Genomic DNA, 14,296 nt, shown 5'->3' with positions numbered 1-14,296 from the left:
AGGAGAGCAGTATTTAAAGGATCCTTGGGAACTTTTGGGTGAGCAAATTATTGAGAAATTCATAAGTCAAGTGAACAATATTCCAGAAAAAGAAAGCTTTTTAATTTTCTCATCTTTTGAGATCCCTGTTTTTCTTTTAAAGACTAGAAGCTTGTCTACAAAATGTCAGTTGAGTATTTATCATAGTCATAAAGAATTTGGAAAATTAGAGATGAGAACTAATTTAATAATTAATGATCCAGTGTGCATCTTATTTCCTGTTATATTTCCTCTTACTCTTATTCTCTTCCTTTAAAAGGAGATATTTTGAGAAAAAGGGGAAATACATTAATAAAATCCAGCCTGTTTTGTACTTTACAGTTCAAACTAAAATAGAAAGACCTGAGTGGTCTTTCTTTTTTCTTTCCCTTTTAAATATTGAACTGAGGGAGGTAAAAGGTAAGAGAAGTTGAGGTAAAAGTTGAAGGAGGAAGTGAGGTGAGACTGGAAGGAGATGAGAGTAAATTGTGTATTTTTGTGTGTGGATATAGTTTAATATCTATGTATTTACTATGTAGAAAGGGAAATACAGGGTTATAGTTGCTATTGATTATCAGTGTGAGGGTTGTGTACCCTCTGAATATCTTAGGTTAGGGAGAGAGGGGTGAGGAAGATAATTAGTGCATTCATGCAGTGCAGTTGGGAGATTTTGATATGGTACTAAAATAATTTGAACTCATAAAAGAAAAGAAGAGAGTTTGGAAAACATTAGCTTACCTGGTGGGAAAATATTCTTTGTGCTCTCTGAGAATGAATAAACAAAATTACATTAGCACCGGGAAATGAGGTTGGAGACTAAAAAAATAACAATACTCATCAAAACCCTGATGGTAGAGAAGTGACACTTAAGGAAAGACTGAAATTGATAGCTGGGTTATATTAAAACACATTTTCCTATCTCTGAGTACAAATTGTATTTCACTGCTGGCAACTCTTTGAATTTATTGTGCCAAAACTTGCTAATCACACAATACATACGCTCTTCTTTTTGTAGGCGGCACTCCCCCTATCGCACACTGGAGCCAGTGCGTCCTCCAGTGGTACCAAATGATTACGTACCTAGCCCAACCCGTAATATGGCTCCCTCGCAGCAGAGCCCTGTGAGGACAGCTTCTGTGAATCAAAGAAATCGAACTTACAGGTATTTTCTCTACCTCAGCGCAAAATGTGATGGTCTTAGTACCATAATTTGTTCAGATAACTTCAGTTAAATCTCTCTCATTTTCCAAGCACTAAGTTCTTTTCCTCACTCTACTCCCCCAAACCTCATCTGATTCTACCTCTCTCATGTTCTGATGCAACTTTGAGCAGTCAGGAAGTTGAAATAAAAAAAAACAAACAAACCAGACAGCTTAAAGTGAAAACTTCTCTACAAAATAAATAGTTATAGTTGACCTAAAAAAAGTTATGAACCAGATGTGAGAAATTTTAAGTTGTTTTTTGGTGGAACTTTACAGATGAAAAACTATATACAATAAAACATTAACATGAGCTAGTATATATCAAGATATCATTGCAAATAAAATTAATCAAATATTATGTTTAGGAAAACTTTTTATTATAAAAGAAATTTCTTCAGACAGACATTAAGCTGGAGTAAAAGAAAGTAATATTTTTAAGTAATATTGTTAAGCTCCATTTATCACTTATTTTTATGGAGAATTTTTTCATTCTCAATTCCTTTAATACATGCTTATTAAAAGGTGATCAAAACAAATTTCTTGAACTCATCTTTTTTTTCTCTACTTTTTAAGAAATTCATGTTTGAAGTTGAAGGCTTATCTTTATTATAGCTATTATACTCATTTCAGAAAATTGTGGGAAATACTGGTGATATCTTACTATATATATATGTGTGTGTGTGTGTGTGTGTATACACACACACACACACACACACACACACACACATACATACATACATATATACTCTGTTTTGGTGGCTCTTATCTCTTCAGCAGCAGTGGGAGTAGTGGAGGAAGCCACCCAAGTAGTCGGAGCAGCAGTCGGGAGAACAGTGGAAGTGGGAGTGTGGGCGTTCCCATTGCTGTTCCTACTCCCTCTCCTCCAAGTGTCTTTCCAGGTAAAATATGAATGGTGCTTCATCTTCACTTATCCTTTCTGAATTTGAATTCAACTTCTGATTTAATTACAGTGGGTTTTCTTTATAATCAGGATTTATCTTTCCTTTAGGACTCCATAAATGTTGCGAAATCTTTACGCATTTGTTATTTTAACCAATTTGTAACTGCATGCCCACACATATCTCTGTTGTTTGGTTTTATGTCTTTGGTGCTGTGGCTCACTTGGTGCTTTGAGGTTTCAGGCACCACATTGATACTAGTTATATGTTTAATTCCAGCTAGAATTACAACTGTGTGCCTTTGGACACAATGGAGACTCAGTGTTGAGAATCATATTTGTAACAAAAGATTAGACAAATATCAAAGTTTTGACTGTTAAATTTAATGGACTATTGGAACTCAATCGTCTCTGAAATGTTACTTCTATTCTCAGAAACAGAGAAATGTGCTTATTTAATCTGAGGATTCCAAAGTTAAAATTTAGTTTTAAAGACATGACATAAAAGACATAGAGGTGGATTATTACATATTTAATTACTTATCCTAATAGATAATACACTTTAAAAATCATTTAAAAGAGATTTTTCTAAATACTTTTTTACCTGTTAAGATATTTATGTTTGGAATATATGTTTATTTTTCTGACTTGTATAATTCAGAATGGAATACTGGTATTTCCTAGTGTATTATGTTTAGTTTCATATGCTAGTTACAAAATGTTATGCTAAAGATTACAATATAAAAGAGCAGTTTTCTTTTCAGAGTAGTGGCTTTCAGGTAAAAAGGGATGCTTGTTTTTAATGAATTTAAAAATCTACACATTACCCTGGCATCATGAATTATTTGCTGCAAACCTGATAATCCTTTAACATGAGCTTCATTCTTGCTCTCCTTTTTAACACTCTCTTCTATTCTTTGGTTACTGTTAATCATTTGAATATCTAACATTAGTTCTCTAGTGCCTTTACTAATCCTGCCTAATGGGATTGCCTCATTAATGCTGCCTCTTACTCCTCTTTCCCCTTAGCCCCTGCTGGCTCTGCTGGTACTCCTCCCCTTCCTGCTACTTCTGCATCTGCCCCTGCCCCTCTTGTTCCTGCTACTGTCCCTTCCTCCACTGCCCCAGATGCCGCTGCTGGGGGTGCCCAGACCCTTGCTGATGGCTTCACTTCTCCAACTCCCCCTGTTGTCTCTTCCACTCCCCCTGCAGGTGAGTACTGGCTTATTCCTTGAGAGGCAAATCCAGTCATCTGGTTCTTTCTTATCCTACCTGAAACTGTGGCTTTGTGACTGTTGTTTGTTTGTATTTATTTATTTAAACATGAAGAAGAACGTACTAAATAGAAAATGGCATCTGATCAAAGAGTAGAATATCTGGAGGAAATCAGGGTAAAATTTCCCATACATCTTTCCAAAAGAGTAGCATAAATATACATTTTTTTATTCCTTGAAATTCATTTACTAGAGATTTGTGAATTTAGTATGGAGCTGTCTTCTGTACAGTTTTGAAAAGTTGTCGTTAGAATATTGTTATAGGTTGTCATTCGCAGAAAGAATAGTTTATGATAAGAATTCTAAAATAGATTTTATAGGAAATATTTGATATAATAGTCCGAAAGTCTCTGTAGTGAACTTTTTAAGAATTTCAGGTTTACTTATGTGTTACTTAAGGTTGATTGTTGTTTTAGTATTTTAAAATTGCAACCTAAAATCTGTTTTTTGATAGAAGGAGAAAAGGGCTCAATTGCTACAAAATATTTTTATAAAGTTAATGGTGATGAGTAAATAAGTTCTTATCTATTATAAAAATGTATTTGCCAAATACTTCATAGAATATATATTCAGCTCTGCTGCTATAACCAGATGTTTAAATATTAAAAGACACTTTTAGTTAAGATAGAATTTTGGATGGTGTTTTATGGGATAGCTTCTATAATAGCACTTTTTAAGAAAAGCTTTCTACAGTGGGTAAATGTAAACATGGGCTGTTCTTCAATGTTCATATAACTCTATTAGGCCAGACTGGCCATGCAAGAGCATAACTAGATTCCTACATAGTTATATAGAAATAACATAACTATGTTATGTTATGTTATAGGAATCTAGTTATGCTCTTACATCAATAGGGTAAAGAATACATCTTGAAATCAGTTAATTGTAGGCCCAGAAAGGACATCTCTCACCCAAGAGTCAGCATGTTTATAATTTAATAACAGGTGCTGGTTCATAGTCTGCAGTGAATAAACATTTATTGTATGAGTGGATAATTAGTTAGTTTGTTTTTTTTTTTTAACAAAAAGCAAGATAGTAAATGCCTCAATAACATTTTATATGTTTATAATCTTTTTTAAACAGTGTCTTTGAATCACCAAGTACTTTTTTCTTTCTATTAAGGTGTAATTTGTGTACAGTTAAATTTACCCTTTTTAGTTTATATTTCTGTGAGTTTTGAAATGTAGGCAATGATGTAACAACAACTACAGTCAAGATATAGAACAGTCCTGCCATCCCTAAATTTCCTCCGTGCCCCCTTGGTAGTCAGTTCTTCCCTTTCACTCTTAGCCCCTGACAATCACTTGATATTTTTTTTGGTTCTGGTGTTTTGGCACAGTGCATTTGAGATTTACCAGTGTCGTTGAATGTTTCATTATTTTGTCCCTTTTTATTACTGGGTGTTTTACTGTATGGATATGCACAGTTTGTCCCTTTCCCAGTGCAGGGACAGTTAAATTATTTATATTTGTGGGTGATTATGGATAAAACTGCCATAAATGTTCACACACAGACTTTTGTATGAGCGTAAATTTTCATTTAATATGGGTAAATACCTGGGGAGTAAGATTGCTGGGTAGTATGGTAAGTTCATCTTCAAATTGTTTTCCAAAGGGGCTGTACAATTTTGCGCACCACCAGCAGTGTATGAGACTTCTAGTTGCTTTGAATACTTGTTAGCACTTCATATTATCAGTTGTTTTTTTTTTTAACTTTAGCCATTCTGATAGGTGTACAACATGTTTTGATTTGCATTTTTCTAATGACTAATGGTGTAGAACATCTTTTCGTGTGCTTCTTTGCCATCTTTTTATCTTTTGGAGAAATATCTGTTCAAATGTTTTGTCATCCCCCACCCCCTTTAAAATAGGGTTGCTTGTTTTCTTATCATTTAGTTCTTTTATATTCTGAATACAAGTCCTTTGTTAATTATGTGATTTGCAAATATTTTCTTCCAGTTTGTGACATTTTATTCTCTTAATAGTGTCTTTCAAAGAACAGAAGTTCTTCATTGTGATTAAGTCTAGTTCACTGAATTTATTTTTTTTTGTGGATTATGGTTTTGGTGTCATATTCACTAACTCCTTACCTTACATAAGGTTATAAATATTTTGTCCTGTTTTCTTCCAGAAGGTTTTTTTTTTTTAGATTATATGGTTAGGTCTATAGTAATTAAACTGTAGTTTTTGTTTTGGTTTTCAACCCAAAGCAAAGTAAACACCTATAAATAGTATAAACAGTCTGTTTATGTTTTTACATTTTTCATCATGGTTGCAGAGACTTGATAGTGGATTATGTTTAAACTGAATACTCAAGATTTTTATGCAACAGAATTGATTTTTAGGTTTTGATATTTTCGTATGTAAGAAGATTAAATGGTATAGCAGATCTTGAGTGCTTTTATGTTATTTGTTATACGAGTTCATACGAATTCAAGTAGGATAAATTTATAGAGTTCCTGAAGACCAGTTTTAGTCACATAAAACCATTTTGCAATCATGAGTAAGATGAAATATTATCAAAAGTGCTTTTTTTTTCCTTTGCCTTCCTTCCATCCTCCCTTGCCCTTTTTCCTTTTCTTTCTCTTCCCTTTATCCTCTCTCCTTCCTCCCCACTTTCTTCCCTTGACACTTCTTACCACCTCCTCTTCTCTCCTTGTCTCTTTTTCCTCCCCTCCGCTCCCATCTCCTCCTCCCTCCCCACTCTTGCCTGATGGAATGACCTCTCATGGGATCCCTAGTGCTTTGTCTGTCTGTCTCTAACATTAGGCCTTCCACTGAGTGTTTTTAAGTGGGGATGGAGTCAAGATAAAATTTAGGAACTGGATTGCATTAGGAAATTGGGTAGGTTAGGAAAGAGTGTCTTCAGTTGTCATTAGCTACTAAAGTATTTTCAGAGAGCAAAAATACAGTGAAATTGCTGATAACTATGTACAAGTTCAAGGATGAAATTAAAAATGAGATATTTTGATTCACTTTTTATATCAGCTTTTTTATAATTGTAAATTTCTTAAACTCTAATTTAAAGACAAAATAATCTAGTTTTAAACATGGATGTCTTTGATCGAATAAAGATGTGTTTGATTTAGAATTATGTCACTTGACCTTTTGCTGGAAATATTTTGTTTTCCTTTAATAGCTTTGCTACCTTAAATGTACTGTTATTATTAATTTGGAATAAGACTGTGTGTCAAGCATTTTTTCTTTTGCTTTCCCTGTGTCATTTTTATCTTGTCAAGTTTAGTTTTTTAGTGTTTAATGGATTTTCTTTTGTGAGGGGGAGGAGGTAAGCCATAAATTTTAATTGTGATGATTTTGAAACTGTCAAATTATTAAATTAATAAAATCATAATATTAGTAATCTATTTAGCTTTTCCAAACCTAATCATAATTTTATTTATCTACTTTCTCGCTTTTGCACTTTGATAGAGGGTCAGCTGAGCGATAACTGTCACCTTGCATTTGTTAGATAACTAATTAAACGTTTTTATTTTTAATAATCTTTTTAAGACTCAGGCATCGTACCTAAAATATTTCATTGTCTGAGGTAATTTTCTTTTAATGACAAATTTATGTTCTCTTTTCCAGGTCATCCTGTCCAATTCTATAGCATGAATAGACCTGCCTCTCGCCATACTCCCCCAACAATAGGGGGCTCGTTGCCCTATAGACGCCCTCCTTCCATAACTTCACAAACAAGCCTTCAGAATCAGATGAACGGAGGCCCTTTTTATAGCCAGAATCCAGGTTAGATATTTTTTGTATTCTATGGAATATATCTGATTAAAAACTAGCACAAGGAAGGTGGTTAGTACTATTTTTTGAATGAATGGAAATTGCTAATACCGTATTCTTCACTTTTTCTTTTTAAAAAAATACATGGTTTCCATATAAAGTTGTAGAACTTAATTTTCCTGAACAGAATCTTTTTGAATATGATAGTGATTACTTGCTTTAAAAAATAATATTGTGGTAAACAATATTTCCTGTTTAACCAGATATCCTTGCTGTCTGAGTAGCAGGTAATGAAAATTGAGTGTACATGGAAAGAGTTTATAAGTGGCAAATAAAAGAGAGTTGACATTTTTGAAGCTGCTTTGTGCTAGGTAGTTATACTTATTCAGTTCTCATACCAAACCTATGATGGGAAAACTGGGACTTGGACAGATTGATTCAGCTATAACAATCATCTTTCAGTTGCATCATGTATGCAGAAAACAATCTGGCACATATTTAATACTATACATACTTATTATTTTTGCTTCTTCCCAAAGAGGCTAAGAGCAAATCCTAGACTCTGTGACTATTGTGGACATGGTATGTCAACTCACTGTGGTTTTGGATTTTTGTCAAGAGGCCAGTAAGCCCTTTAATATTAGGGGACAGCCCATTTTATCTTTGATTAGACCCGTAATTTTATGGAGCTGAACTCTGTCTACTACAGCTACTACCTTTTGGTGAAACTTTGTTATGTTTTTGGAGTCGTGTGGAAGAAATTTGATCATCCTTCTTCATAAATGCAGTTTAAAGAGTGCTTTTATATTTGTTATCTTATTTAAGTCTTATAATCATGTAATTATTTTCATCAGTATTTTACAGGTGAGGAAACTGAGGCTGAGTTGATGGTCAAGTTAGGATTTGAACTTAGATCATCTTTTTAAGTTCTCTGTCCTTTCTGTTGCACTATCCTATCTACCTTCAGACTTTAAAAAATCTTTCTCCTACCTTCCCAAGCCTTCTATTTGTTGGGGAGGAGGATGCCCACATTGTAATGTAAATTACATGAGAGCCTGAGACCTTGTCTGCCTTTTATACAGTTATATCCTGGGAATAGTGCTCAGTAATTATTTGTTGAATGAGGAATGAATCCGTTGTTCCTTTATTCAAATTACTTCACTGTTTTGGGTCCTTCTTGTAAATTAAATGCCATATTTATAGTCTAGCCAAGTGCTCCCTGTAGTGTGATTACCCACTGCCTCACTTGAAATATATGTACTCTTACTGCTGTCTTTAATCACAGTGATTTTGGCTGTGCCGTTCTTTGTAACTATCGGTATTTTTCATACATTCTCTTTTAAATCATGTTTTCCAAACCCATATTTGTATAAGATCTATTTTGTTTCTAAATGCATTGTTTTTTTTAATTTTTAAATTATAGTTTTAGATGTGGGTTGCTTCATAGTTCTGAAGGTAAGCTCTCTCCCTGGCCCTCTTAGAAGTCAAGACAATTGTGGTTTTGAGCTGTTTTGCCTTCCCTTATCTTGGCAAAGAGTTTTGAAAGAATGATGTCAGTCCAAAATGGACTGGTTCTGTAATGGAGCCGAAAGATGCTTCACTGTTAACAGCTTAGAACCAACTGTGCATGATATACAGAAAGTATGTACAAGGATATTTCATGCTTTGTACATGTACAGGGTCTTATGAGAACCCTTTAGTGGAAATTATATAAAGGTCGTTTAAGCACATATTTAAATGTGTTTAAAATATCTATTTCAATACTTCTTTCTTTGTAAATTTGATTTTAACATACTTGAAAGAAATATATACTCTATGGAATAATTTAATGAAAGTCTGTGAATTGAGGTTATTGAGCCTTCAGCATAATGTGTGAGACAATTGAGTTGTTTCGTTTTGTTTCATGTGCTCCTCTGGATTAAGTTCTGATTTGGTAACTGTTTAAAGAGGATAACTACAGCTCTGTTAGTTGATTAATCAGTGCTTTCTCTAAATTTTTTTTTTTTTTTTTTTTTTACTAAATCACATTCTTTGAAAAGCTTTGTTTACAGGACATAATACCTTGCAAACCAGTGTTTTATGGCTATTAGATGCTTCTTTATTTGCTTTAGATTATATGTTTCTTGTATTACCCCACTTACAGTGGTCCCTGTTCATATTTAAAATGAGAAAATTTGTTGTGATTTCTCAAGTAGCTAATAACCTGCTTGAACAAAATTATCCCAGGTGTGTGTTTTATAAGCAAATTTTTTTTGCAGTTAGAGGCTTGACATTTATGTGTGCTTCTCAAGAAGTGAGCTGGCAGCCTGGGATTCATATGAATGTAATTCAGTGGGCTTTTCTGTGGGGTATAAATCTAGCAGCACTGTTATTATATTTGGTTTGCGTTTGAAAAAGGGCATTACAACATAGGAATTAAAATATGGAACACCCAGTGTCTAGTGCCAAGTCCTAGGAGCACAATAATTGTTTTTTAATGTGATTATTTCACAAATTAATGAAAGGAACACTGATCAGTGCATAACTGAAACCTCTTTGATTCTCATTGTTTCATAATCTAATCCAGCCAAAGAAATAGGAACACCAATTTACCATTTATCTTGTCAGCAGCAAGGAACATCATTGAAACAAATAAGGCTAATCACAGGTTTTTACTTTAAATATAAATATGAAGCACCTTGGTGGCAAAGAAAATTTCATAACAATAAGGAATCAATATGTGGTATTTAAGTACTCAGGCCTTTGGTAGAAGTTAATCCTGCATTTTACTGTTCGTATTTTCTTACAACAAAAACTTTTTTAAAAGATTTTAATTCACAAAGTGGATGGAATGTTATTTCTAAGATATGTGTCTGTAAATAGATGGAGGAATTTCTGAATGAGTATGGTGTTTGACACAGGGAAATGTCATTCTTTAAACCCTGAATGTTGTTAAAAGCAACTGAAAAAAAAACAAACAATATTGAGTTGGCGATATTGCAGAAGAGAAGCCATAACACATTAAAAGAATAATTAAGTTACAGCATTACCATAAATCCCCAGAAGAATACAGATTTGGTGGGGCTTTAGCAAAGTGTAATAAAGAGCAGTAGTAAGAGGCTGTTTTTAAATCCTCATTTTAGGCAGTCTTTAGAGTTTGTTAAAGAATGTTTAGAGAGAACAAAAAAGCAAGAAAGCAACTGAAAAGTATATTTTTAGATGACCAGGTATACCAAATAGACGCTTTACACTGATTATTAAACACAAGTTGTTTTTAAACTTGTCTTAATTTGCTACTTTTTCTAGGCATAATAGTATATGGTGACTTTTTTTTTTTACTTGCAGAGGAATAACAAAAATGATCCAATTCTTTTAACCCTTCTGAGACTATAGGACTAATAATTATTCGATAACCATATTCCTTTCCATCAAAAAAGCTCCCCTTACTGAATATGATTAGCTAAATTAATTTTTAAATATTCCTTGTTCTAAGTTGTTATTAATGTTAGAAAATATTTCACTCTTAAATTGCTTAAATTATTTCCTTCAACTTGAATGGGCTGTCAATTAAATATAGCCTCTAAAAGTGATATTCTTTAGTGGTTTTGTAGTAGTATTTGATGTTTATTTTGCCTGATTTTCTCAGCATTTATAAAGCTGTAAAAATAAGATGTAAAGGTCTTTTTTCTCCTTAAACTCTTTGACTTGGACATTTTAAAACCCTGAGCCTCAAAGATTATGCTCCAAAGGATTTTATAATCACCAGGAGGATCATGCTTAGAAAGACTATATTTCATCAGTATAGACTCATCCTCTAAGTTTGGGTTGTTTGCAAAGCCTTTTACTGTTTATGTATCTACATGTTGCTATGTGCACATAGATGTAGTTCTTACAGCTGTTCTACCTAAGAGCTCTGTGTTGTAAACTCCAGTCACTTGGTGAGCCTGTCTTCATATTAACTTCATTATTGTGTATTGTGAGCATAATATTATGAAATCTAAGTTTGGAGATCTTTTGGTGGTTATAGGGAAAGGATCTTGTTATATGAAGAATCATCCTAGCTAAATGGAGTGAAAAGTTTATAGTTACTTCTTATTCTTGCCTGTTTACGAGATACCTAAAACTAGAATTGAATATTGCAAACAAATCTTCATATCAAAACCCTGCTTAAATTCTTCTAGGAGAGTTCATTTTCAACTCAACTCTAAGGAAGATAAATCTAGTCTAAAGTAGGATGTTCTGGTTCACAGGAGTTCTGGTCAGATGAATTCTTACATGGTCCAGAAAGAAAGTTCTGTAGTATCTGAATTAATTTGGACCATCATATAAAAGGTTTGTCCCGAGCAAAAATAAGTAGAATTCATGGTGAGCTTTGTAAACTGCATTTGGAACTGAATTTTTAACATCCATTGGACTGGCTTTGAAAAAAATCTAACTTGTTTCGTTATAAAATTATTCTATTTCAAGGAGATCGGGGATTGCTGCCTGTGAACTTAAAACCACAGTGGCTTCATATTTTCATTTTCAGAACTAGACAAAAAAAATATTCATCTTAAAAATAATAATAAACTCAGCCTACCTACAAAGAGATTATTCTGTTAAGCACTTAATCATTCATTTTTTGGAGTGCCGGAGGTCTTTTTTTGGATGTGAAACAATGACTTAAGTGGGAAATTTACTTTTCCGTTGCAGGGGAAGTCTGGAGGGGTATTAACAGGATAAGAGCTTTTATCTTATTTGATATGAATATTCACACGTAATCTCCACTTTTCTAGTGCCAGTTGCTGTTTGCTGCGGTTTTATCTGCTTTGTCTCTTCTACTTCCTCTGTTTATTGTGTCTTATTCTTACCTCAGTTTGGGAAACACAGAGTATTGCAAACATAACAATTGCTTCAAGCCTCTGAGTGTGGGAGACAGACAACTTAAGGATTTACTACCAAGAAGTACCACTTAGGGAAAGGTACCAGTTTCTAGGGTTATACTACTCTGTCCTTTAAATACAGATATTCTTCAGGATTATCTGCTTACCAATTCCTACACATTACATATGTTCTCCCTGCATTTACCTACAGCACAGTTGTTTTATCTCTACTGGTAGCTCTGTGTCTCTCAACCCAAAACTCTCAAGTTGCTTTCCATATTTATGCCTCAGTCACTTTAATGCACCCTATTTATCATACTATCACTCCCTGACATGCTTATTCACCATCCCATTTCCCTGTACTTCTTCACAAGGTTAATGTGGTTCGCAGCACCTCTACCTTCATGGTTGTGAAGGCTAAAAATGTAAAAACCATCTTTAGCTGTTGCCATCCTTCATTGTACTAGCTAAATCCTTAGTTACCAAGTACTCTTTTTCAACATTGTTAACAAGTTCTTTCCTTTTCTTTCTGTTTCTACTGCCTTGATTTTCTTTCTTTTTTTTTTTTTGTGCCAGGCCCCGGGTTAGACTTTCTGCATGCCTTTTTTATTTTTTGCATCCACTCTGTAAAGTAGGTTGCATTATCTCTTTTTTTATATTACATTTATGGATTAGGTACAAAGAAGTTAATTGACTTGCTGTTCCAACATCAGGGAAAGAATGAATCAGGTTATTTGACGCTGAGTGACTTTTAAGTCCAATCTCTTTCCACTAAGCACTCTTTCACTTAACATATAACGTCCTTCCCTATTTCATATCCACTCACTCACCTTTTTCAGTTTTGTGCTTCTCTCTCTGGGGTATCCGAGGCTAGCCATGTGGAAACAGCTCCAGTCCTGCGAGCTGGTTACCTCTAAGCATCTGCTCTCACTTGATTCTCATCTTATCTTTCTCAGCCCTTGTCTGCTTATCCATCTCTCTTTCTTCAGGTACCTGCTCAGAGGTCATTTCTGTATAGCCTTCCTCACTACTTCCACCCCCACTGCTCCTACCACCCTCACACCACACCATCGCCACCTCCATGGAATTGCTACAAATATTGTTGGGTTAAGGTTTCTATTTTGTCTTCTGCTGCCAGGTAGAATGTGATCTCTTTGAGGACACTGACTTTTATTTATCTATCTTTTTAGTTTTATTAGTCCTAACTATAGTTTGGAGCTAATAAAGGTGTTCTCTCTTCATAAGATGTGTGCCATACTTTATACCTTGATATTCTGAAGGAAACTATAACTGCAGAGTTAACCTTGGGAAATTGTTCAGCACATACCTGGCTTATTTGTATATATACATACATTAGGTATTTGTTGAAGGCTTACTAGTACTAGGTACGGTACTAGGTGTTTCAGATGAAGGGAAAGACACCTTGAGGAAGAGAGGAAAGTGATTGGAATGAGGCCAGCATTTTTCTGTAGGGTCAGGGAGGAACTATACCTGTTGGAGCTGGTGGTTTGAATTGGGATTGTGAAGAATTTTAATGACACAGACCTGACTCTCAGAATGATTTTGATATTGGTTTCCTAGCAGAGTACTTGTCACTTAGTTAGGAAGTCAGTCAATATTTAAGTAATGAAGAACCAATCAATATTTAAGTGAAGAACCAGTCAGTTTGCCTATTAATGAAGTTTTGAAAAGTCTAAATTTAGGATGTTAGAATGTACTGTTTTTTTCTCTTGTACTGATGAACATTAAACTTGTAATCATCAAGGTAAAATCCAGGAAAGTAAATTATTCATGGTAATCTGAAGAAATTCTTTGAGAACACATGTTGTTATTGATATGAAAAGATCAATTTGCTGTTATGTCTTAGAGTAGATCTGTAAATGATATATGCTTCCTGTTGTAATTTTTTGAAACTTCCTTAAAACTCCCCTAATATTTATTTTGTGTGTTAATAAATTATCCCTCAAAAGAAGATCTTTAATATATCTTATAAAAAAATGTTTGTGCATAGTGCTTTCCCTCCTTATATGTTCGTTTTATTGTATTATCCTTTCCTTTTGATGTAACTCGCCCTTATCCCTTATCCTCCACACCTTTTTTGTTTTTGCAGTATCTCTTGCTCCTCCTCCTCCCTCCATTCTACAGGTAACTCCTCAGTTACCTTTAATGGGATTTGTGGCCAGAGTCCAAGAAAATAGTAAGTTTATGTCTTCTTTATGCTGTAGATCAGATTATAGACATAAAATGTCATTTATATATGATTGGCTAAATAGTCATTCACTAATACTTTAAATATTTGAATATTATGAACAGGTCACTGTATGAGCAG

At 33.9% G+C, this 14,296-nt stretch overlaps 1 protein-coding gene across 7 annotated transcripts in view; it reads left to right on the top strand.

The window, feature by feature from the left end:
* The window catches only part of ABI2 (abl interactor 2), a 95,925-nt gene that overhangs the window by 55,566 nt on the left and 26,063 nt on the right, over positions 1–14,296 (top strand). For 4 of the 7 annotated variants that reach the window (XM_023536246.1, XM_023536247.1, XM_011369694.2 and 1 more), the window contains exons 5-8: positions 1,034–1,180; positions 1,995–2,119; positions 6,980–7,138; positions 14,078–14,164. In XM_023536246.1, coding sequence (XP_023392014.1) covers positions 1,034–1,180; positions 1,995–2,119; positions 6,980–7,138; positions 14,078–14,164 — 518 coding nt within the window. The remainder of the gene's footprint in view (positions 1–1,033; positions 1,181–1,994; positions 2,120–6,979; positions 7,139–14,077; positions 14,165–14,296) is intronic. The other 3 variants (XM_023536244.1, XM_011369698.2, XM_011369695.2) reach the window with 2 other exon arrangements.

This window comes from Pteropus vampyrus, unplaced genomic scaffold (assembly GCF_000151845.1).
Source record: "Pteropus vampyrus isolate Shadow unplaced genomic scaffold, Pvam_2.0 Scaffold152, whole genome shotgun sequence".
NCBI classification, from domain to species: domain Eukaryota; kingdom Metazoa; phylum Chordata; class Mammalia; order Chiroptera; family Pteropodidae; genus Pteropus; species Pteropus vampyrus.
Note: the sequence above shows the minus strand (reverse complement) of the source record. Positions and strands in the feature narration are given on the sequence as shown.